We start from the raw sequence: 24,385 nt of genomic DNA on the forward strand, positions 1-24,385 counted from the left end.
AAAAGCAGCAGTAGAGACAAAGTCGTGCATAAATGTGGTAGAGACAAAACAGCAGCGGTCCCAATCAGCTGGTGGTGGTCACGTGATTAGCCACCTGTGGATTTCGGCCAGCTAATGAGCGTTCCTGACAATAGACATAAAATTAGCATGGCGGAGCTACAGGTACCAAGGCTTTTGAAAGCTAGATTTAAGTTAGCATACCTGTTTTTAGAGGCAAACCTGCACAGGGAGAGAGAGACCCACACGGCAGCGGACATCTACCTGCGACCACATTAGCTTTAGCTACAGGCTAGCATGCAGTGAAACGCAGAGAGAGAGGACACTTACCACCGCCCGAGAGAACCAGGCATCAAACGGAGCACGGAGTATGGAGCACTCGGTCGCTGCTCTGCAGTGAAAACACACGGGCTTTAAGCACGAGGACACCAAGCGATATCTGACTTGAAGCAGTAGCTAGTGACGTGTCTTCCGTGCAGAGGCTTCGAAGCGTGTGTCGACAACTGTATCCGTCTGCAGCCTGCAAGAGAGGGGCGTAACCTGTAGTGGGCGTAACCTGTAGTTACGTCACAGCTACAGGTTACGCCCACTATGCACGCTTCTTAAAGGGACATGAGCCTAAATAGGTACTACTACAGTTTGACCACGGTCCAGCGGCACAAACGTCAATGTCTACGCAATCTTTGCCCTATAATAGATGTAGTCTTTCTATTGTTTATTTGTTTTAGTGGTAAACGAGTAAAAAGGCACTTAAGACACTGTCAGAGACCAGAATTCATGAGTAAATGGATTAATTGAATAAATATATCAATGTCATTGCTTGTGTGGGTGTGAGTAAGATAGCGAAACATTTATGTGTTAAAAACAACGTGTGAATTAAAATCGTATGTGTTAAGCATGTGTGTACATTTATTTGAACAGTTCCTTATTGCAGAGGGCGACAGCTGATGGTATGACTGACTTTTTTGCCATTCTTCTTGGCCATTTGTATGGCCAGTCTGCAGCAGCTGTAATGCTGAGTGGAGGGGTTGAGTGGAATCCTGATAAATCAGGAAAGCCCTTTTTTTATTGTCACCTGTATGAGTCCTGGAGTTTAAGTTGTTTTTGTCCAGTGATCTTGTTGGCCAGGGGACTTATTTAGAAGGCATACGCCACTCTCTTCGCACACCGTGGGATTTATAAAAAGAGAAGTTGACGGGAAAATGTGCGGTCCTCCACGCAAACTCTGACCCATGCGTAGGCACATAACTGGGGTAAGGAGAAGCGCCACTGATGGCAGAAGAAAGAAACGGGAGAAACTGTGTGAAACTGATACTGATCGTGTCAAATAAATAGTAATATTACCTCTCATATATGAACAGTTTATTTGCAAGAAATGGTTAAAAAAAAACAAAATCTCCTCACATTCTGCCATTTCGTTTCATCTCCGTTTTCAATGCATAACACATAAAGCACTTTGTATCTGTGTTTTCTTGCTATGTAAATATAAAGACTATAATTATCTTATATTATTAGTCTGAAGGACTGTTAGTCAATCAGGTTAATTCTCACACGTGCCGTGCGCCAGCGTTTGGATGTGATGCGTCGCTTGTGAAAATACAGATATGGAAACAAATACGAAACAATCATTTAATAAATTCCTTCATGGTGGTGTTTAACTCGGAAAAGACATTTTTTATCTCCCGCAGTTCCCTGGAAACATCATTTATTGCAGTGATGGTGTTTCTCTGCATTTGCAGGACTGCATCTGTAAGGACACAGCCACTGGAGGGCACGAGGGGCATTGGTGTCCCCCTCCACCTCCGTCACCACGTCACTCAGGAGGGATTCCCCAATGATCCCCACCAGTTTTTCATCCAGCGGGGTGAGCTCCGGTGGCCGTTCCCCCGCCCGTGACACAGACGCTCTGCCTGTGTGATGACAGGCGCTTTTTTGCTTCCACTTTTATGTCTGACCACTTTCTTTCACTTCGGCCACACTCCGACTTTCTGATGCAACATTATTTAGATTGTCTGCCACAGTAGCTTAACATCATGGTGATAGGCCCTGGTGCAAATACTTTTTTTGTGCCCCCCATCCTAGACACAAGCGCACACTCGTGATTGCAGGCACGCACACACAGGCTTGGACACACACACAATGCACAAGTGATTTAAATGTTTATAAATCAGCTTTTTATTAGTTCTTTGACTGCCATGACAGAGAGAACATGGTCTGCTGACAAACATCTGCTTGCGAGCATGGTAGTGCCTAGACTTGTGTAAATATAAATGCTTCTCCTGTTAGGAAATACTTGTTAAGTGTTGTGTGATTTGACTTTAACAAAGTGCATCAACAGTTAAATGTCATGTACCTGTACCTGATGAACGGTTGCTTGTACTGGACACTTATAAAGCAGTTAATAACATAGCTGTTCAAATGCAAGGATTAGCTCTTTTTTTCTTTACATCCAACTCAGGCAGTGATGCACACTGTAATGCCTTTCAGCATTTTGTCTCAAGTTTTATGGAGCCAAATGATGCTGATGGAACTATGAAATGAAACAGACCAATTGCATATACATTACAAAACGATTACAATATCCTGTATAAAATTTAAGTTTATACATATGTATGCACACATACTCACATTTGATACATACTCTACAGTTTGTAAGTGTGCACTGCTCTAGTCTAACACACACTGTGTATTACTCCACCGCAGAAAACAGTCCCCAACAAATGCACCATTTACTACAGTTTTGAGTTAAACAGAAGAGAATGGTTAGAGGCCCCCGTAGGGCTGTGACACATTTCCTTGGAGGAGTCAAAAGAAAAAGAAAAGTAAATCTTTGAAGATATTACACCTTATAGCTGGCTAAGAAATGCCTCAGAGGAGAGGGCTCTTCACATTCTATCTTTATAGGCTTGTAGCTTCTCTGTTGCATCCTCTGATAAATGTTTCATCAAGTCAGCTTGCATCATTTCCAATTCACTGTCAAAAAAAGAACAAACATTAAATGAAAGGTTTCAAGTAGATGTTGCAATATTCTTTATGAGAATGGGTATATTTCATTACACATTGAAATATGTCTATCATCAATTCTTTATATATTAATCTTACCATGGTTCATATTGTGGGCCCCTTCTGAACCTGGCCACAGCCTCTGGCACTGTCAATGTGTACTTTTCAACCAGGGTGTAGACTGTCACCTGGACAGGATTATTGACATGTGTTAAATTAGAAAACAGTCACAACTGAATGTAGCCTTTAACTATGTTATGTCTAGTTTGATATCACATCCTTATGACGCTCTTAGAGTGCAATAGGCTATGTAAGATTTGACAAAAGTAAAAAAAAGGAATATTCTACAACACAGGTCTGAATGCTCTGAACAATTTTGAGTTTGTCAAGCACCCCACAAGCATTAAAAAATGAGGAAGGTTTTAATATTACACATCTGTATTGTTCCATTTCAAGGTTCTTTCATCTATCATTTATCTATCTATCAAGTGTGAGGTGTGATATGAAAAACCAGTATGTACAATATGAAGCACAGTGCCAATATTAATAAATGTATGTAAACAAAACAATCATGTCATACTTCTGGCAAAAGGACATCAAAAATTAAAGCAACCCAATCTGTCAGCTGTCTCGCCCTTGGCGTTTCCCTTATGACCAAGAACAGGAAGGAGACAACTTGGTCAAGTTGTTCATCCTCAAAATAAAGGGTGGGCCTCTCCTTCCCGTGCTCCCATGCTGACAGAAGATCCCCGGTTATGATAGCTTGAAACTGTGTAGGTTTGTGTTTTACTGTAAATTTGAACAACAACCTCAAACAAACTAATCACGGCACAACACAAATGCTTGTGGTCAAGCTCTCCATAATACTAATATTGCACATGAATGTCACAGTCGAGCTGGTGATCCTTATCAAAGTTACCGGTTTAATGTCATTACTAATTTTAAATTGCTGCACTAGACCACGCTAAAAGTAATGTTTTTGAATTAACGTTAGCGGGTTAATATTACAGCGGAGTCATAATTTTCAAGTTATTTCTGGTTATATTACAACAGCCACAATTTCTAGCTTAGATTTATCTACTTGGGTCAACCTTTTAGGATCGTTTAGGATAGAAATACATACATTTACGTTGCATGTCATTTACCAAACGGGCAGGTAAATAAGTTCCCAGCCTGGTATCAATGAAGTAATTCTACTTAAGTAACCCCCTCTGAACCCCCTCCATCTTGCTAACGTTACCTTGTTTGGTTCAGTTTCCACAGCAACGGGCTAGCCTCGTTCTGTCTGCCCAATAATATTTAATACTGTGGATAAAATATATAGCTTACTTGCTTAGTTCATCGCCCCGGGTAATAATATAACTATGTGCAGCAATTGTATACGTGTGTTACATTAACTAAATAAAATATAAGGACACTTACAGTCTGGATACGATCGCCATTTTTCGTTTTGGAGACATCTCTTGTGTATTTCCTTGTTCTGTTCTTGCTTTTGGCGGGTCTCATTCTACATCTCGCGTGGTTCAACGTGATTTACACAACTACACGTTACGCCCACACTACACGTTACGCCCACTACAGGTTACGCCCCTCTCTTGCAGGCTGCAGACAGACCCCTCTCTGTGTCGAGGCTTGTGTCGATGACGTATGTAGTGACGTTAGAAGCCTCGCGAGCCGGCTGTACCACATGACTGATTCAGGTTTGCGGCTTTGGCGTGTGATTCGAAATATGAGGGGCAACGATACGCAATGGAGGTCCACCGTCACCTCAAATCCTTTAAAAGAAAGTTAGTCTGTACGCACAGGTAGTTGAGTGGTTAGGGCGCATGTCACAAATGCAGCCGACCCCGTTCGAGTCCCGCCCGGAGTACATTTGCTGCATGTCAGACCCCCTCTCTCTCCCATTTTTCCAATCTATCCGCTGTCATAAATAAAGGTGTCTGTAACTGGAAAAAACCTTTAAAAAAAAAAACTGCCCGAAGCCCAGCACAGTGGAGAAGTTGTTATTTTTGAATAAAAATACAATTTCCTCATTGTATGAGTTACATTTTGTCCCGAGTAACACATTCACATCACAACCCTCTCCCCAATTTGTTTCAACTTTCCCCTCTGTCATCATTCTATCAGAAAACCAGACACTATAATAATGAATATATTATTTGTTTATTTGCATTATCATTTAAGCACAATTCAATTCAAAGCTTCACGCACCAAAGCCCTGGTGTCATTATAAACACTCTGCCTGTTTTACATTCATTGTTCACTTGATAGCACAGTAGAGCAAATGAAGCACCATGAAGCTTCGGTACATGTGTGAACCAATTGGATGGAAAGCTTCAATGCTTCATGAAGCTTCATCTCGCCAGCAGTAGCCGTAGCCAAAGCAGCACGGAGCATTACCTGCAAACACCTCTGACCCGGAAGTGACGCGTCATTGAGAGCGCACGGAGGAGGGCTGTACTTATGTACTGCCGCCCTAGTGGTCAGCTGTGCACAATTAACCAGCAGGGGTTGTAGCCGTTTCTGTGGTCTGTCCAGGGACCATGGTCTCTGGCACGGACCAGTGGTCACTACCACTAGGGGCGCTAAAGACACTGGTCGCGACCAGCTCATCAGTGGTCGCGACCAGCTGGTCTCTGGCACGGACCAGTGGTCACTACCACTAGGGGCGCTAAAAACACTGGTCCTGACCAGCTCCTCAGTGATCTGCCCTGTGGTCCCTGTGGTTTGTAAAGTGACTTGCTGATTTTCTCCCCTTTCCAGTCGTTGTGGCAGCACTCTTAGCTGGATAAATGTCACACCTCATGATATTCTGTCTATAAAACACACTTTATCAGACTTATTGTGATAAATATTGTTGTCATTATTAATTATGAGGATCCCTGTGGTCAGGACCAGCTGGTCTCTGGCACGGACCACTGGTCACTACCACTAGGGGCGCTAAAAACACTGGTCCTGACCAGCTCCTCAGTGATCTGCCCTGTGGTCCCTGTGGTTTGTAAAGTGACTTGCTGATTTTCTCCCCTTTCCAGTCGTTGAGGCAGCACTCTTAGCTGGATAAATGTCACACCTCATGATATTCTGTCTATAAAACACACTTTATCAGACTTATTGTGATTAATATTGTTGTCATTATTGATTATGAGGATCCCTGTGGTCAGGACCAGCTGGTCTCTGGCACGGACCACTGGTCACTACCACTAGGGGCGCCAAAGATACTGGTACTGACCAGTGGCACAGTGGTCCTGACCAGCTGCTCTGTGATCTGTTCTGTAGTTCGGACCAGTTGAGTGATCTGTGGAGTGTTTGTTTGTTTGTATTTATTTTTAATACAACTTTTCCCTTTCCTCACTGTGTTAGCAGAATAGCCTAACTGTGAGAAGCCATAATCGTTTGTCTATCCAATGTTATTGATCATTATTATTAATAGAACTCATAATGATTAAATTAATATCATTAGTCGTAGTACTATGAGTAGTACTATCGATTATGCAGGTCCGTGTCTTCCATCATCAATCAACCAGGACTATTTAGCCTAACCCCCTTTTGAAGAGAATTGAAGATTAATTTTCAGTTGGTTTTTCGATCATGCCATGGCTGCATGACCACTGCCTTTAAGCCAATGAAATGAAGGAAACAGTTGGTGATTAAGTTCCTGGCCAATCAGGAGCAATTTCCAATTTTGATGCCAGATGTGATCATATTGATCATATTCCATATGCTCATTCTAAATCCACTAAGAGCGAATATGGTCTACATTCACTTGGATTCCTTGGATTCCCAGGCCCATTCCAGCAATCTCTGTAAGTAACCTTTGACTTTTATTATGTTTTCATTGTTATTTGTCGAGATATGCTTACTTAATCAGAATCTTTTTAGATTTGAGTCATCTTGTGTGTCTTTGACTATAGCCTAACTCAAAAATCTCACTGAATATAAGCCCCAAATGTATAACAATAATACTATTAATAATAATACTAATAATAATAACAATAATAATAATAATAATAATAATAAGAAGAAGAAGAAGAAGAAGAAGCTTATAAAGCCAAGAGAGGACCTATTAGCCAGTCAGAAAATAGCATTTCATGTATATATATTTAAAGAGAGAGAGACAATAATGATTTATTGAAAGCGCTTTCTCATCCCAACCCATCATTTTATGTTTTTATTAAGGGCACAAAATCTAGATTTTAATATGTGCAGTGCTTAATTTGTCCACAAGGAGGAGCTGTTCTGGCCTATACATCCGGGGCCGGGATGGAGCGCAGGGCGTGGGACATAGTGCATCAATCGAGCGTGTTGGAAAACGCCTATGTGCTATAAGCTGTCTGTCTTATGTGAATGACACTATATAGAAATAATGTTTATTTTTTGCCTTGTAGTTGACAGGCTACTTGACAAATATGGCTGCAGGTAAACTATTTGATTTCATGTCATATTTATTTATTTTTTAAGTCAATATCAGTATACCAATAATACCAAATTGTACTGTTATTTAGTGCTCACTACAGCCTTCACAAAAACAGAGGACTTTTATCGCAGTGAGGACAACAATTGCCCTTACTGCAGTGTTGCCACAGTGGCAACCAGAGACCATCTGAATAAGGTCCATTTAAAATATGCAGTGTGCTTCAGCGACAATGCAGTTGGTAAGCATAAGTCTACTATGCCTGTTAAATTTTGTTAAAGATTTTTACCAAATTCCAGTGTCATATCAATCTGTGTTCTTGCCCTAATATGTTCATTGTCACATTTGTTTTCTTCTTTCCACAGACACTTTTACCATACCATGCCACTGTGAGGTGAAGCTGGCACAAAGGAGCCATTGGCACTGTCCCAAGTGCCAATCCATCATACAGAGAAAACATAATTTTGAAAATCATCTGAAAACACATGGTAAGATCACTCAAAAACACAGAAAGACAGATAATGTACTCTCTGCCATCAGCATTTTTGATGAACACAGTTATTTACACAGACTGGTGTATGTAAAAGTAATTCATCACATCTATTGGCCATACTTTTTTGTGTGCCAGTAATTTAAAGCTGGCCTTGAATAAGTGTACCTTGGCATGATGAAGCAATGTTACTTAGTCTAATAGTGATGGCTGACTCACTGAAAAGGTCTCAGGTTTTTATATCTATCCCAACATATGGTTAGGAACCTCAAGTAATAATGATAATAATAATATAACTGTTACACAGTTAATGAAATTTGATTTTTTTCCCTCAATGGACAGGGTTGATTCTTCAGAGTAAGACACTCCTCCCAAGTATGTATTAACATGAGAAAAAAACTATATTTGAATTGATACAGTTGCCTCAAAGGCCTAGCAACTTTGTTCAATATAAGTCTTAGAGAAGCAAGTGTCTGCACAGTGGATTGTATTTATATTGTTTGACTGTACTACAGTATGCCATGACATAATATGCTTAGTTTATTAAAAAAAAATAATGCCACATAAAGCCTGTAATATGTTTCTTCTCCTTTTCTCCAGATTTGTTATCTGTGAAAGAGAAGCCAGCGAAATCTGACAAACAGAAATGTAAATCCTTTCAGTGTCCTGCATGTGATGCATCTTTTTCTAGTGCACCTACATTAAGAAGACACGAGTTGGACAAACACAACAAAGAAACAGAACCCATCTTCCTTGTGGATGAAGAGAAAGGGATTTTTGTTACAGCACAGGACAAGTCTGGACCAAGGACCATAATTCATGTGTCCAAGTCCTTTACCAGGCAGGTTCTTGACTGCGAAGTGCCAAGCTGCAGGGAGTTTATGGCCATGGCCATGGGCAGAGAATGCATACATCTGGACAGAGTAAAGCATTTCAAGTACCACCAGCGACCTCCTATGCTAAAGACCACCGTAATTGAAGAGATGTTCGAAAAGGGGCTGATTTCCAGCACTACTAAACAGGAATGCACAAACCTAAGTGAGAGAGCCACACAGGATGGGACTCCATGTGTATATCCTGTGTTTTTTGATGAACATGGATATTCAGGCAGTAAAGTAAACTTTTCAGTGTACACATCCAAAGTGGACAGTTGGTGTCATTTTGGCAGAACAAGGGTGACACTGGACACCGGAAGTAGAAAGTGGACATGTCGCTGCAAAGGCACAAAGAGAAGAATGTGTGTCCATATTTATGTCTCGATGTGTTGGACCTTCCAGGAAAGACGACACCTACTACATGACAGTGACAGGGACAGGGACAGGGACGTGGACTTCAGCAGTGACACTGACAACGATCTCTACAGTGAAGACATGGAGCCAGGCCATTTTGAAATTGAAAATCAAATTAGTTTGGAACAGATTAAAAGAATTGTAGAATACTTGTGCAACTGCAAAAGACTGCCCCCCAAACTACCAGGGGAGTTGCAAAATAACGCAGCAAACATCCCACAGAAGTTCTCACCAGAGGAAACCAAGTGCCCATACTGTCCAGGTCCTACACCACCAGACTTGTCCGAGGAGAAATGTGTCACCAAAAACGCAACAGTTTATGGCATTCTTACTGTTCAAAAAGGTTTGTCTGCTGAAATTACTGTTTTTATATTTTTTTGAATTGACTAATAGTATACCTTTGGTCTCTGCAGGCACCCCAGTCGATAGAATTAGGATTCATATATACAAACAAATCCACGTTATCCTGTAACAATTTCTGTTTCCCTTTTAGGTGTCCATGTCTACATCAAAATGTGCCCCGTCTGCAGAACACCTGTCAGATTCCAGAATTACTTGACAGGCTTCCACAATTAAAATAACAAAGTGTTATTGACCCTTCAGTTATGCTCTTTCATGACAAATTTACTGAGGGTAATATGGTCCTATTTTCATTCAGTTAGAAACATAAAATAGCATTAATTTGTACAGTAAGTATAGAACAACTAACTGCTTGATCTTTTAACAGACCCACACAGCTATTGGAAGATTCATCAGTGCTATGGAGCATCAACTGAATTTGACAATCCACCACAACACCATCCGGAGGGCATTTTTTCACTACTCTGCACTTACTGCTTATGAGTATGATTTCTTTTGCTACAAATGTGGCCACCATCCCCCAATGGTAATAGCAGATGCCAACTGGAAGCTGTCTTTTGATGTGCCAGGTATGTGAGTACTTACTAATACACACAGAGGGCTGAAAAAAACATAATTTATGTAAGATTTTTTGAGACTTGTAGAAATGTATTTTCTAGTCATTACTTTTACTATGGAAATCAGAGAGAGTGAGATTATCAATCTGTTTGATACTCTAAATATAAACAGAGTGGTTTCTATACATGTGTATTGTTGGGTGAAGGGTTAACACTATAATGACCAATTTCTTTAAAAGTAATTAGGCTAAAAATCAGTTTAGACAATTCAGCTCATTTCAAAAGTATTCCTGGAAAACTGTATGACCTGACTTTTACATTTATTTTGAACTACTATTCCTCTTTTATAACTAGTGAGCACACTGAAGAGGCCCGCTGTCAAAGAAGTCAAGGATGAAGATCTTTCAGTCAACATCACCGCAAAGTGGGACCGACTAGAAAAAGAAATTATAGCCACTGGCATCTGCGAAGGTTTGTTATTGTACTACATTTCAAATCACGTCCTAGCAGTAAAGAACAAGGAATGTCACATTAAAAAAAATGGAAGTAATGACATTATTAAATTATGGAACATATCTTTCCTTCTGTTTAAGAGTTGCAAACCCACAACCCGTATTCAGCGGAGTTGACACACTCCTCTTTTGTGCCGTGGATGGGACCAGCTACTAGAGTTGGGGATGTGCTACCTAAGACTGAGATCCTGAAAGGTTTCAGTAAGGCAACAACAGACACCAAAACGCAGAAAGATCGACGCTTCAATGAGGATGAGCTTCTCCGGTTGATTGAATCAAAGAAGGTAATTTATATTTTTAAATCAGTGGCAATTTATTCTGCTTATTTTCTCTCACACATTGCTTTGTGCTGCTGCAGGTAGCATTCATATTCACCTCTGAAATTCTATCATGTTTATGCCACCTACAGGCAAGCAAGAGTGAGCTAATTAAAGCTTGCTCTGATCTGGGTGTTCCCACTGAGGGATCTGAGACTGATTTGATCAACCGACTTGAGGAGATGCTCCTCTACAAGGATGTTTATCCAAAAATGTTTGCCAAGCTGCAGAAAACAGGGGGTAAGGACATAAATATACTGTTTTTTTTACATCCACCAGTGTTACTTTATTTAATGGAAATGTGGTTATCACTATAACAGATTTTGATAGATATTGCATCTTTATGTACTGTCTGTTTGTGCTTTTCCTCTGACTTCATCTGCAACTATTAAAATAATTAGAATAGGTATATATTATTATAAACAGTTTAAGAACAACTGAATATGACTATGACAATGTTTTGCAAATTCAAATACTTGTTCTTCTATTGGTAACATCAGTTATCGTCATTTCACTCCTATCTAGGTGGTGTACTGCACATGGGCTGCTCTCACTCAGTTGTTTATTACTGCTCCCCACTTCTGTGGCAGGAAAGTGCGAGGGACCACGCAGATGGTCTGTTAAGCTTTGCAAAGCCACCAACCATTTACATTTCGGACATTGCTGGTCGTGTTGCAAGACACACCAACAACAGGACAAAGCAGAGATTTTTTAATCCAAATGATGGAAGACTCTGCTCTCCTACAAGAGAAAACATACAGGCAGCACAAGATAAAAGCCTAAAAGTAAATCTTCCTTGGATGAAAAATCTTCTGTACAGGAGGAATAACACCAACCCCCAAAATGATATAAATGCTGGAGAACATTTGCAAAGGCCACATCCCATCACAGGCTCTGCTGAGCGGTACTCTTTGTATGACCGCTTCCATCAAAAAAATCAAACCCGGCCGGAGGAAGTACTCCGCAGTCTCAACCTTGTCCCTGATTTGTGCAGTTTTGTCAATTCCTCAGAGGCAGAACAAAAAAACAGACAGCTGTCCTTTGACAGATACTTCCTCTGTCAAATGAAGGAAACACATTTCTTGTTTTGTACAAGGTTGGTCTTCCATTTGCACAACGACAACATCAATCAGACATTCATCCAAAAAATGCAGACACAAACCAAGGAAAATCTTCAAATTGGGCCAGATGGACGCTTGAGGCTTACAAGTACAGGTAATTGTGTGACAAATTGTCATAAACCACATACGTGTCATGGTGTGCATCTCTTGTATCATTTATTTCCTCGTTAATTTTGTTGTCCTTGTCTTTCCCCTGTCTCCCAGACAAGTTTCCCATTTGGGTCCAGACCTCTCCACATCGTGACAATATTAATGTTCATACTAAATTTGGTAATGCGGTATTTTTTATGTCTTCAGAGGTGTCTGCCCCAGGAGGAAATGTGGACGTAGAAATGACAGTACAACAAAATGAGCAAACTGTGGCCAAAAAGGGCTTCTCAATAGGGCAGTTCCCAATCCAGGAAGAGAACAAGGTAATTAAAGAAAAAATATATATATTTTCTTTTGTGTGTATGTTAAATTTTCAAATCATATCTTACAAGTGTGGACTGCTGGGCATATAGTCCAATCCATTGAGTTGATGAGCATTTGCCTGTAATTGGCCTGTGACAAATGCAAACCTACAAATGAAAAAATAAATGCATAAATTCATTCCTTACAATAAACATGATTATTCTTATTGAGAAAAACAAGATAATTTATCACTGCCAATCATTGTCTATTTTATCAGACTTTAAATATGACTGTCTGTCCAACTTAATTTAATATTGTAGAGGCGATTCCTGCAAGGATGGGATGTTAACCCTCAACAACCTGATACTAATGGAACAGGCCTTGTTACTTAGGATTTATACATCAAATGTAATGCATTTGTAATCTTAATGTGTAACAGTGATTTCTGTTTTAATCTTTGCCCCCCTCCTTCAAAAAAGGCAAAACTGCTTGAGCTGTACAAGGCACCAGCAACTGACTATGCCATTGTTCAGGTGGACCAGGCATTAGTTTATCTGGCTGACCTTTTAAGTATTTGCCCACAAACTCTCCTAGAAGATGACCTCCACACCTCATATCCATGGCTTACAGATGATGTAAGTAGACATGAATGCATGTGATGTATCAGTACACCAAGGTTTTACATAATGACAGCTTTACTTGTTCCTTTACAGGCAGTGAATGCACGAGTTCTCCAGTTGACAAGACCTCTGGAGAATGTAAGTCTTATTGTAATTTGTCTTTGTTATGGATAGTGCATACAGAAACAGTGTGCCACTACCCAAAAGCCATTGCTCTTTTTACAGGTGTTTACTTTGCAAACATTTCATTTCACGGCTTGGTGGAGGAGCTGGATCAATGGTGAATCAATCAGCTCCCGCCATTTGCATTGCATCCAGGTATGCATGTGTTTTATTTGCATATTCTTTTGCTTTGTCTAAGAGAATTTTTTATTATCACAACTACTAATAACTTTATAATTGTGACAGTGTAACAGAAGAAAACATCATTCCTTAGTGTTGCAGCTGTAATTTGGTATTACATTTTTTTTTTCAAGGGCTTAAAGCAAGACTCGAAGGTTCTGTTTCCACGGGTTGTTGGCCATCAAACTCCAGAGACTGGTAATCATTTCATTCTGTGGGTGAGTACTGCTGTGAAATTGAGAGGGTTTTTTCTTAAGACTTTTTGGGGACATTGCTATCTTTTCTTTTTTTTTTTTTTTTTTTTTTCAAGAGAGACAGGATAGAAGGAGGGAAGGTCAAGGGCCAGATTAAAACCTGACATCACAATTATGCTATGCTCATAGCCCACTGAGCCACCATGGATAACCATAAAAAGGCTTTAGTCATTTTCATTTGCATGTTGTGGACTGCACGATACTTATACTGGCCATTGTGTTGACAGGTATTTGATGGCTCAAAAACAGAAATCAGAGTCTACGATTCCCTTGAAAAGTACACCTTGATTTCTCCACCTGATATGGACATTCTAAGGTATGTAAACACATTTATTCTAATAAACTGTGACATTACATGAAAAAACATAACACAGAATGATACATCTGTTGTTTTTAGCCTTGCATTTCGGAACATATGGAGGCTGAAGGAATGGTCCATTTCATATCCAGACCAATGGAGACAGAAAGATGGCGTCAACTGTGGTGTCTTCGTCTGCACGGTATGTACTGTTTTGTAAAAGAGAAAAAAAAAGATTTATCCTAACCCTTCTTGGTATTGTCAAATTATTTATGGAATTGCTATTGTTTTAATAGGTAGTATACTTAGGTTATTACATAAATTAACTTCATGTTGTATAAACATTGGTTGTTTTTAATGTCACTCACTCCAGGCAGCTGAGCTTGATATCAAAGGGACAGACATGACGAATGAATCCTTGAACCAAGTGCAGTTGGGCCATCTCAGGATTTATCATGCAGCCTGCTTGATTGCTGATTCTGTTCCTAAGGTGATGTAAAAATCATAAGACACTAGGCAACTTATAATATAGGCAGGCTATGAAATAAGTTGCATGTAAATCTTTAACAGTTCAAATAATCTTTTTTTGTAGGGGAAGAAAGTGCGTGAGTCTTGCATGGCAGAGGCAATTCATGCCTGCAATTACTACGACAGCACTGGAAAGGGGCAGTCAAGGTACAGTAGTGTTAAAACAATGCACCAAGTACCAGATTCACAGCTTTGTACAGTTCAAATAAATGTTGGTAGTGTAGGATCAATGTAGCATCTGGATCTCAGCTGTGATGTCTTTTGAAATTGTAGGCAGTTATATCCACATGTGCAGAAGGAGGACTGGGTGAAATGTGAGACATGCAATGGCTGGCTGCACAAAGACTGTGCCTGTTATGAGCCCAGTCAGTCAGGCATTTTCACATGTGGGTGTGACCTGCCTGAGCCATACACCTTCACCAGGTTTGACCTATCTTCACCCTTCTCCTTCTAATTTAATTAATTAATCCTCTATCACTTATTAGTTCACACAACATAAATGCCACCTTGTGGTCTAAAAGTGCAACATCAAACAACATGAAATCATGTGTTTGAATTTAACCTAATCTTGCTTTTAACTGCATGTTTTAGCCATCTGAACCATTCAACCGTCATGAAATGTAACTTATAAATTAATTATAATGAACAAAGAATACAACAATCATTCTTTGACAAATGTGACATATTGCACTGTGCTGTATTGCTGCTTATTTGTTTTTATGTACTTTGTAGTACTTTGACCTGCCTCAAGAACAAAGGCGTTGAAGGCCTCATTTCCAAGGAAAGAATAAAGGTTTGTGTTGTTTATTCTGGTTAATTGTAAACAGTAAATGTTGAACCAGTGTTTTTAACAGATGTCATTCTTAAAGGAACTGAAAGAAATGCTGGACAGTGGGGAGAGGAAATCCAACAGGATGTTCCTTTGGCAAAACCCTGGGGGAAACCGTGCCCTGAAGACAATCCTTAATGGAAAGCCAACATGTTTCAATGAGAAACACGTAAGTTATATTTTTTTAAAGTAATTTTTTAAAAGTGGTCATTTTGTCAAAGAGTGCATGAATAAATGTTTATCCTTACTATGTCCAACAGATGAATGACCTCATTGGTCTCATAAAGCCAACGCTGTCGTTGGATTACAGTCGCCTCACCAACATTGATTTCGTCATTGATGTCATGGTGCCAGAGGTATGTTCCAATTTTAGTCATGAAGGGATCCATTATTGTCACAGTTCTACCATTATAACAGAATTGAGCTTAATGTTACTTGATCACCCATAAATATAATTACATCTGTTAATTTAACATTAATAAAGCTGAACTAAAGTGTTTTCTTTTATGCAGACCACAATTGACATATTGGTGAGGCTAGAAGGGTTTTCAAGATTTTATGCCGAGAAAATCCTCGGAACGATCATCGAGTGATCAGGTGCTGGATCAATCAAGAACATTCGACTGTTACTTTTGTTACTGCACTGTGTGCTACTTGGATTGAATTTTTAATTATATCTTTACATTTTTGTATTTCCATTTGATATTGCTTTGTGTGATGACCCCTGCTGTTGAGGCAGCAGCCTCCTGATGTGACTAGGGTTTGTGGGAGGAGTTTTGGAGTATCATGGGCACCTGGGCCCAGTGTCCTGAGATTATAAAACCCATGATTCATTCATTCATTCTCTCTCTCTTCTCCAGCAGACGTCCCATGGGGTGATGTGGCAGCCGCAGTTTAGTTCCTTTATGCTCAGTTCATGCACTCTACAACATACATCCATTACATCTTACACACATTCACATCCTACACTACTGATAGTACTGATGTTCACATCCCATTTATTCATTATTTTCCTTAGTCTCACATTTTTTTCTCTTTGTTTAATAAATTTACTTTGTAACACCTCCTTCATTCAGTGTGTCTCCCATCTTGTCATGGCCCAAAGAGCCAGGTTGTGACACTTTGTCACTCAACTCTACATTTTTTCCTCCACTACATGTATTTGACATTCGTTTTGGCCAAGATTTGATACAAAGGGTAATGTGACAAGCTTTTACAATGCAATACATTGGTAAAGTTTAAACCAATCAGGAAGACAGGGCCCTGTATAATCGATAGTACTACTCATAGTACTACGACTAATGATATTAATTTAATCATTATGAGTTCTATTAATAATAATGATCAATAACATTGGATAGACAAACGATTATGGCTTCTCACAGTTAGGCTATTCTGCTAACACAGTGAGGAAAGGGAAAAGTTGTATTAAAAATAAATACAAACAAACAAACACTCCACAGATCACTCAACTGGTCCGAACTACAGAACAGATCACAGAGCAGCTGGTCAGGACCACTGTGCCACTGGTCAGTACCAGTATCTTTGGCGCCCCTAGTGGTAGTGACCAGTGGTCCGTGCCAGAGACCAGCTGGTCCTGACCACAGGGATCCTCATAATCAATAATGACAACAATATTAATCACAATAAGTCTGATAAAGTGTGTTTTATAGACAGAATATCATGAGGTGTGACATTTATCCAGCTAAGAGTGCTGCCTCAACGACTGGAAAGGGGAGAAAATCAGCAAGTCACTTTACAAACCACAGGGACCACAGGGCAGATCACTGAGGAGCTGGTCAGGACCAGTGTTTTTAGCGCCCCTAGTGGTAGTGACCAGTGGTCCGTGCCAGAGACCAGCTGGTCCTGACCACAGGGATCCTCATAATTAATAATGACAACAATATTTATCACAATAAGTCTGATAAAGTGTGTTTTATAGACAGAATATCATGAGGTGTGACATTTATCCAGCTAAGAGTGCTGCCACAACGACTGGAAAGGGGAGAAAATCAGCAAGTCACTTTACAAACCACAGGGACCACAGGGCAGATCACTGAGGAGCTGGTCAGGACCAGTGTTTTTAGCGCCCCTAGTGGTAGTGACCAGTGGTCCGTGCCAGAGACCAGCTGGTCGCGACCACTGATGAGCTGGTCGCGACCAGTGTCTTTAGCGCCCCTAGTGGTGAAGACCACTGGTCCGTGCCAGAGACCATGGTCCCTGGACAGACCACAGAAACGGCTACAACCCCCTCTCCAATTAACTGTAGCAAGACAGCCCTATTTCTATGCTGCTACATACAAATAAGAAGTTATATCCAAAATAGTGACATAAAAAATAAGATCAGCAGAGAATTACATCCACTGGTGCAATTTTTGACAAAGAATTATGATAAAATTAAAGTCCCACATCAAATCTCGGTTGTATATACTATTGTGGAAAATAACTGTATATCAAGATATAAAAGCAAAGTCGAAATGGAAAGAATAATTGAATATAGACCTATCAGAGGAGAGCTGGAAGGAAATGAATCAGAATGTTCACACAACGACTGTATCGCCATATTGGAGGGAATATGCATGGAAAATACAATCACAATATTTTATAACACCGGTGCAGAAAGCTAAATATAATAATAAAATATCATCAAGCTGCTGGAGGGAATGCGGCGAACCATACGCTAATGTTCAACATATATTCTGGTCATGTCCCGTTTTGCAAATATTCTGGGAAAAGGTACAGAAAGAAATCAGTTATATTTTAAGATGTGCTGTTCAACTAAACACAGACTATATGCTACTAGGAAGGACCATAGACACACCCTATGAGGAAAATGATAACTATTTGCTCAGGGTGCTGTGTATAACTGCTCTAAAACAAATCACCAGAAACTGGTTTCAGAAAACCCCGCCCACAATAGAAAAATGGAGGGACACCCCTAAATAGGTGCATCAAATGGAGTATATAACGTATAAAATGAAGGGTAACCTCAGACTGTATGAGATAAGATGGGCCAAGTGGTCAACCTACTACAATTAATTTAATTTTAAGGTGGTTGTCATAGTTGTGATTATTCTATTTGCTGGTTGTAGTTCTTCTTTTTTTTTTTATTTATATGTTTGTCTATGTTGCTGTTATGTTTTTTTATGTGTATGATATTGTTACTGTTATGTTGCTTTTTTTCATGTGTACATGAAAATGTGCAAACACGTGGTGACTTAAAAAAAATAAATAGACAAAGAAAGATACTGGGTCATGATCGCTCATATGAATAGATTTTGGAACATCCCTTGCAGTCCCAGCTGAGCTCTAACATTCAGCTTGAGCCTGATAAAGACCAATGTTTGATACAACTTTTTATAATGACAATGTTGAAATAAATAAACAACAGGTGTTGCCATAGATCAACCAAGACCCAAAAAAGGAAGGGGCCTGGGTAAGGTATTTGTAGGCTTTTAAGAACACATCCAAGAATGAGAATAATAAGTGGCAAGCTCAGGATGATCATAATGATAAAAGGATGGTCCATGATTTTAGCTACCAGAACACACGGATGTCAACAAACAGGTAAGTAGCTGCTTGCACAAACACACTGTTTTAACTACTTTTTTATTCATTTTGAGTCATACACGCTACAGTGCTGTGTGCTAAGGTGTCTGCTGTTGTTGAATAACTTCTGGTGTGAGATGTGGAGCATGTTAAGACGCTTAAAACACAGTGTAAAGTTCTGACCCCATGCTGTTAGCGTTCAATGCTAAGTCTCCGTTCACGGAGCTCTGTAATGGCTGGACCACATTTGTTCGCGTCTTCAGTACTGGCAAGTCAAGGGTAGCTTGAGCAATGAAGCTGCATGTTTAAATCGACCGAAGTTCTCCTTTAAGACTACAACTGTGAGTGTATTTTATAATTAGTAAGTGAATAAATTGTGAAGATAAGAAAAGCAGTTCTCCACTACATTTTGGTGAGCTAGCCAGGAGGAGAGGCCTGGCACTTCGGAGGAGGACTGGGCAGGATGGGACGGCGGAACTCAGCGCCCTACATCCACCATTAAGGTGAGACAAATGTATATTATTTTACATGAGTATAACTGTCCACTCCTTCCCAGCCCACACATTTAGACATTAAAAACACACATTTACCTTTTTGTCTGCAGGCAGAAATCATGTGAGTCCGAGACAGGAAGTGAAACTTAGAGACGGAGACACGGAGACATGAGGGCGAGACATTTTGAATCCATCAGAGGAAAACACAAATACAAACGACTTAATTCAAGATATTTATTGAACTCTTCAGGGACATGGATGTTATATAAGCACCAATAAACATATATTCATATGTACATATATACAGTTCGAATGAATGAATTATAAGACAAGAATTAATTGTAAATTCAGTTATTAAACTATTGTAGACAGAATAAATGAAATCATTTTATCAGAAATGATTCAGAACTGAAAAAGAGGGAACACTTCACCACGATCAATAAAAGCAGAAATCATTTAAGAATGAGCTCTTCATCAACTCTCCAACAGAACACTTGAAGATGGTTATTTCCTACTTTGGTGGTGGATGAGCTGATGATGAGGTGAACTTCTGGGAAAGCGCTGAGCCTGACAGGATCAGGCTAAGACCAGGTCTATCTGAGGCCACGGAGGAGACACAGCATGTGTTCTTCTGTCTGCTTGTGTTCACTGACAGGCTGCACAGTTGTGATGCATGAAGCCAAAAAGACTTCAAAAGTCAAAAAGTTCACTAACTACAAAGGAGGATCACAACATTCATGATGTCATTGTGGAGTTCATTGTGGAGCTTTCTTCAGCTCTCAGTAAAAGGTTTAAAACACAAGCCAACATCTGGGGCCTCATTTATAAAACTGTGTGTAGGATTGAAGTCAAAAGGTTGCATACTCACGAAACACAGAAAGTGCGTACGCACAAAAATATCCTGATTTATAAAACAGTGCGCACGCACGTCCTGCGCCGATTTCCCTTTATAAATCACACTCCACTCTAAATGTGGCGCACCTGTGTGCGGGTCATACCACGCCCATAGTCGCCTATGAATATTCAGAGAAACTCCCCTAATTAATATTCATTCATGACTGAAAGCATGCCTAAAGCAGAGAGAAAGGCGAACGGGCCAACCGGAGCTCACCCTGCTTGATGAAAAACTGGCGGGGATGATCAGGGAATCCCTCCTGAGTGACGTGGTGATGGAGGTGGAGGGGGACACCGGTGCCGGCCCAATTCATTCTCACTCGGTGCTCTTATAGCAACATGAGTGCAGTTAGTGGCACCGATTATATTTGGGAAACCAGACATTGCTGCAAATTGCGCATTTTTATTTGCCTGTTCACCGTATAAGGAAACTTTATGTACTGCTGCGACAAACCAGTTATACCTCTTGAACAGGGACTGGCACAGCGTGGTTTCTGCGGGTGCTCCTCTCTAACGCTGGGCCCAATACTGCACATAGATCCAAGAGGACAGCTCGTGGGAGTCGGAAACGGCCCATCAGCCACTCGTCACTGATGACCAGTGGATCTTGCTGGTCTCTGAAGTTCCGCTCCCTCCGTATCCTTCCGTTTGCCACATCCTCCAACAGTGCCAAAGCAGCCACTGTGCGCCATAATCAGGGCCGGTTTTTGCTATGGGCAATGTGGGCGACCGCCCAGGGCGCAATCAATGTGAGGGCGCATGCCCTCACGAAAAAACAAACAAAAAAAACAATCGCCAGTTTTCTAGACTACCGCCGCTCATTTCCCTTAGTCACCTTGTCACCTCAACTTGCTGCTCAGAGTCATACAGGTTGTGTGTGTCAGACAGTCCCTCCAGAAAAACGCGATTATGCGATCGCATAATTCAAATCATAATCAGTCCGCATATTTATGCGGGGGCGGCATTTTTTCAAATACGCCGCACTTTCGCTGCATAAACTGCCGATTTCCGCGCAAAATATGCGGGGCTTGCATAATTTCATAATCCCCGCATTTTCGTTGCAAAAAAGTCACATATATCTCAGCAGAAAGTAGAAAAATGTTGCGTTTGCTTCACACAAGAGCAGCAATATTCCCCTGTTGCCATGGGAACGTTATGAAGTGACGTAATTACGCGACGTGAACATCATCAAAAAGCGATGAAGCCATGATGAAGCCCGCAACTCATTCTCATTTGCCAACAAAAAAAATCATACTAGTTTCAAAAACCTTCCAGTTGTAAGTATATTAGTAGTATGTAAATGTACGGTACAGTAAAAGATGCACTTTGTGCATTGGAGGCACTTATTTTAACAGAAGATGTCTGTTTTGTATAGCTACCTCTGTTAAACAGGAAACACATATTAATTTATTTATTTTTTATTTTCTTTATTCATTTTTACAGAACTTGTAGCATATTCCTTTTGTAAAGCTACAGACCTTGTTTGACTCATCAATGTTTTGTAAGTTTGAGCCATGTGTTTATTAAGGTCTGAAATAAAACAAGAACTTAAATATTCCAGCACTTTCTGTGATGTAATATGCTGCTTACCATAGGAAGTAATAAGAGGGAGAGATGGTTCGTGGTTGATGGTTCGCCCAGGGAATAAATCTAGCCAGGACCGCCTCTGGCCATAACACATAGTGAATACATGCCTTTATATGCCCATCTATTAGGTAATATCTGCTACACGTGTGAGAATTACCCTGACTGACAAACAGTCCTTCAGACTAACAATACAAGATAATTATAGTCTTTATCTGTATGGCAACAAAACACAGTTACAAAGTGTTTTGTGCGTTATGCATTGAAAATGGAGATGAAATGAAATGGTCTATATGATATAGGATATTAATATATTAAACTGCATCCATATCAGTGTAAACGTAATTTGCTCTACTGTTGTCTTACTACTGTTCTAAATCATATGTTTCCCGTGTGCACTCCAGGGAGTTTGTTTGTTCATTCATTGTAGAAATAGTTTTAAAAAATACATTTCTTGCAAATAAACTGTTCATATATGAGAGGTAATATTACTATTTATTTTACACGATAAGTATCAGTTTCACACAGTTTCTCCCGTTTCTTTCTTCTGCCATCAGTGGAGCAGTTTCTCCTTACCCCAGTTATGTGCATACGCATGGGTCAGAGTTTGCGTGGAGGACCGCACATTTTCCCGTCAAGTTCTCTTTTTATAAATCCCACGGTGTGCGTAGAGAGCCTTCTTTTGTGCGTACGCAACGTTTATAAATGAGGCCCCAGATCATTGGCCATCTGTGTGGATGTAGTCTGTTCTAAAGAGTGAACACATCTGCTTCCATCCTCTAAACCTGAGATCCCAAACTGATGTGAAAAGACGTTATTTCAATCAGGAGAGACACGTGAATGAGAAAGTCAAATGTTTATTCTGACAGATGATGTGAGATGATGAAGTGTTGACAGAAAGTCTTTGGCTCTTGGACTCTACAGGGAGATTTTGTAATGGAGGTCCGTCTGCACGTAGCAGCAGCTCTATCCACTCATATACACATATTTACAGATAATAACTCAAAGAAGACAAATGACAAACTTCAATGATGAATGACACATAAACAAAATACAACCTGTCTGAATAAAGACCATCATTATGATTATCTATATGCATGTGTGTGTGCAGCCTGATTTTATTGTATATACAGGCTGATTGTTGTGAGAAAACAATCAGATCACAAAGTTCAGAAAACTGAAATCTGAACGTTCAAAACATATTTAAAGAGATTTAAAACCACTGATGTGCAGCACATTGACCAAGAAGAGCCATAAATTGATTTACTTCGTGCTTGGGTAACCCAATACAATCCTAATATCATTACACTGTCTGAAACATGGCTTAATAGTAAAGTCTCTGACAATGAAATCAAACTGTTAAATTATGTACTTTATCGAGCTGATAGAGGCTCCAGGGGCGGCGGCGTGGCTACATATGTCTCCTCCAACTTGGTTTCTGAGCTAATTACACCCACAGTAAAGCTATATATTTTGAATGCCTTTTTGTTAAAATATTTTTTCATCAGAATAAATATATAACAATTGGAAACATGTATAGACCTCCCTCTGTCCCAGTTGAGTCCTCTAACTGTTTAATTTCCACCATTGACTCTATCTCATGTAAAAATGAAATGATAATCTTGGGTGATTTCAACAGAAATTGATTAGATAAATCTTCTATTAAAGATAAAAATTATTTTGAAAAAGTTAACCTAACACAACTAATCAAGGAACCCACTCGAATTACTCAAACAAGTCAGTCTTTACTTGACTGGATACTTGTCACTCACTTGATATATCAAAGCTGGTGTTTTGTCAGACTGCTTTAGTGATCACTCAGTTATTTACTGTGTATGGAAGATCAATATTCCAAAATTGCCACCAAAATTTATAAGAATTAGACAACACAAGAAAATGAATGTAGATTTATTTATTAATGATTTAATCTCAATTAACTGGGATAGGTTCCAATTAATACCCAATGTTCAAGATGCCTGGGATTGTTTATATCCCTTTAAGGTACGCACCAAGAAAAAAGCAAAGGAAAAATTATTTCTTTGCATTTCTTATTCAATTATGATAACAATAACAACAATCAATAGTTTTTTTTTAATTAGACCCTAGAGTATTTCAGATACAGTCCTCTACCAAACGGTTGAGACGTCTGTTCATAATAAAAGAACGACATTCAGAACAAGTCACATTAAGTGCAATTTCTTGACGTGTTTGGAGTGTATAGTTAGTGTGTAACATAGCATTTAGTGTGTAGTGGAGTGTTTTTTGTGTAATGAGTCAAAACAATGAGGAGACTGCTGAATGTGGAGCAGGCAGTGCAGCTCTTCATTGAGCTGGAGGAGTTCAGGCAGACCTGAGCCTGAGGCATTGCCTGCATTTAAATGTAAATAGTTACATATAACTTTGTAAATTTCAAAAACTTATGCACAAATTTAGCAAACAACAATTTATATTTGCATTATAAGTAATAAAACTGGTTCGTTAAGCATATTTGTGGTTTTCACAGTGAAAAAACTAACATTTTCCTACTCGGATTTTATGTATTT

The 24,385-nt window shown here is 39.7% G+C and overlaps 2 protein-coding genes and 1 long non-coding RNA gene across 5 annotated transcripts; 2 read left to right on the top strand and 1 right to left on the bottom strand.

Moving 5' to 3' along the window:
* Positions 1-2,148: 2,148 nt before the first annotated feature.
* On the bottom strand, positions 2,149-4,608 carry LOC115578699 (uncharacterized). The gene is made up of 3 exons (XR_003983510.1): positions 4,423-4,608; positions 3,100-3,188; positions 2,149-2,970 (listed from the first exon to the last, which is right to left on the bottom strand). It is a non-coding gene; the product is annotated as an uncharacterized LOC115578699 (long non-coding RNA).
* A 2,427-nt stretch (positions 4,609-7,035) lies between these two features.
* On the top strand, positions 7,036-9,766 carry LOC115586115 (uncharacterized). Its single transcript, XM_030424895.1, has 6 exons — positions 7,036-7,416; positions 7,503-7,652; positions 7,777-7,899; positions 8,244-8,276; positions 8,502-9,533; positions 9,684-9,766. The coding sequence occupies exons 1-6, from the start codon at positions 7,407-7,409 to the stop codon at positions 9,764-9,766; spliced, it is 1,431 nt and encodes a 476-aa protein (XP_030280755.1). The 5' UTR covers positions 7,036-7,406.
* A 12-nt stretch (positions 9,767-9,778) lies between these two features.
* LOC115574622 (uncharacterized) lies at positions 9,779-16,325 on the top strand. Of its 3 annotated transcripts, XM_030406412.1 has the most exons (21): positions 9,779-9,823; positions 9,918-10,119; positions 10,462-10,578; positions 10,701-10,903; positions 11,029-11,176; positions 11,462-12,151; positions 12,355-12,470; positions 12,930-13,085; positions 13,164-13,208; positions 13,296-13,388; positions 13,547-13,630; positions 13,894-13,982; positions 14,064-14,166; positions 14,338-14,454; positions 14,557-14,639; positions 14,766-14,915; positions 15,225-15,285; positions 15,362-15,490; positions 15,582-15,677; positions 15,834-15,918; positions 16,185-16,325. In XM_030406412.1, exons 1-20 carry the CDS (start codon positions 9,806-9,808, stop codon positions 15,912-15,914), a joined length of 2,781 nt encoding a protein of 926 aa, XP_030262272.1. In that variant the 5' UTR covers positions 9,779-9,805; the 3' UTR covers positions 15,915-15,918; positions 16,185-16,325. The 3 variants fall into 3 exon arrangements, with proteins under 3 accessions (XP_030262272.1, XP_030262219.1, XP_030262173.1); XM_030406359.1 differs by having other exon boundaries at positions 15,834-16,276; XM_030406313.1 differs by lacking the exon at positions 16,185-16,325 and having other exon boundaries at positions 15,582-15,939.
* Positions 16,326-24,385: the final 8,060 nt, after the last annotated feature.

This window comes from Sparus aurata, chromosome 1 (genome assembly GCF_900880675.1).
Source record: "Sparus aurata chromosome 1, fSpaAur1.1, whole genome shotgun sequence".
In the NCBI taxonomy this organism is placed as follows: Eukaryota; Metazoa; Chordata; class Actinopteri; order Spariformes; family Sparidae; genus Sparus; species Sparus aurata.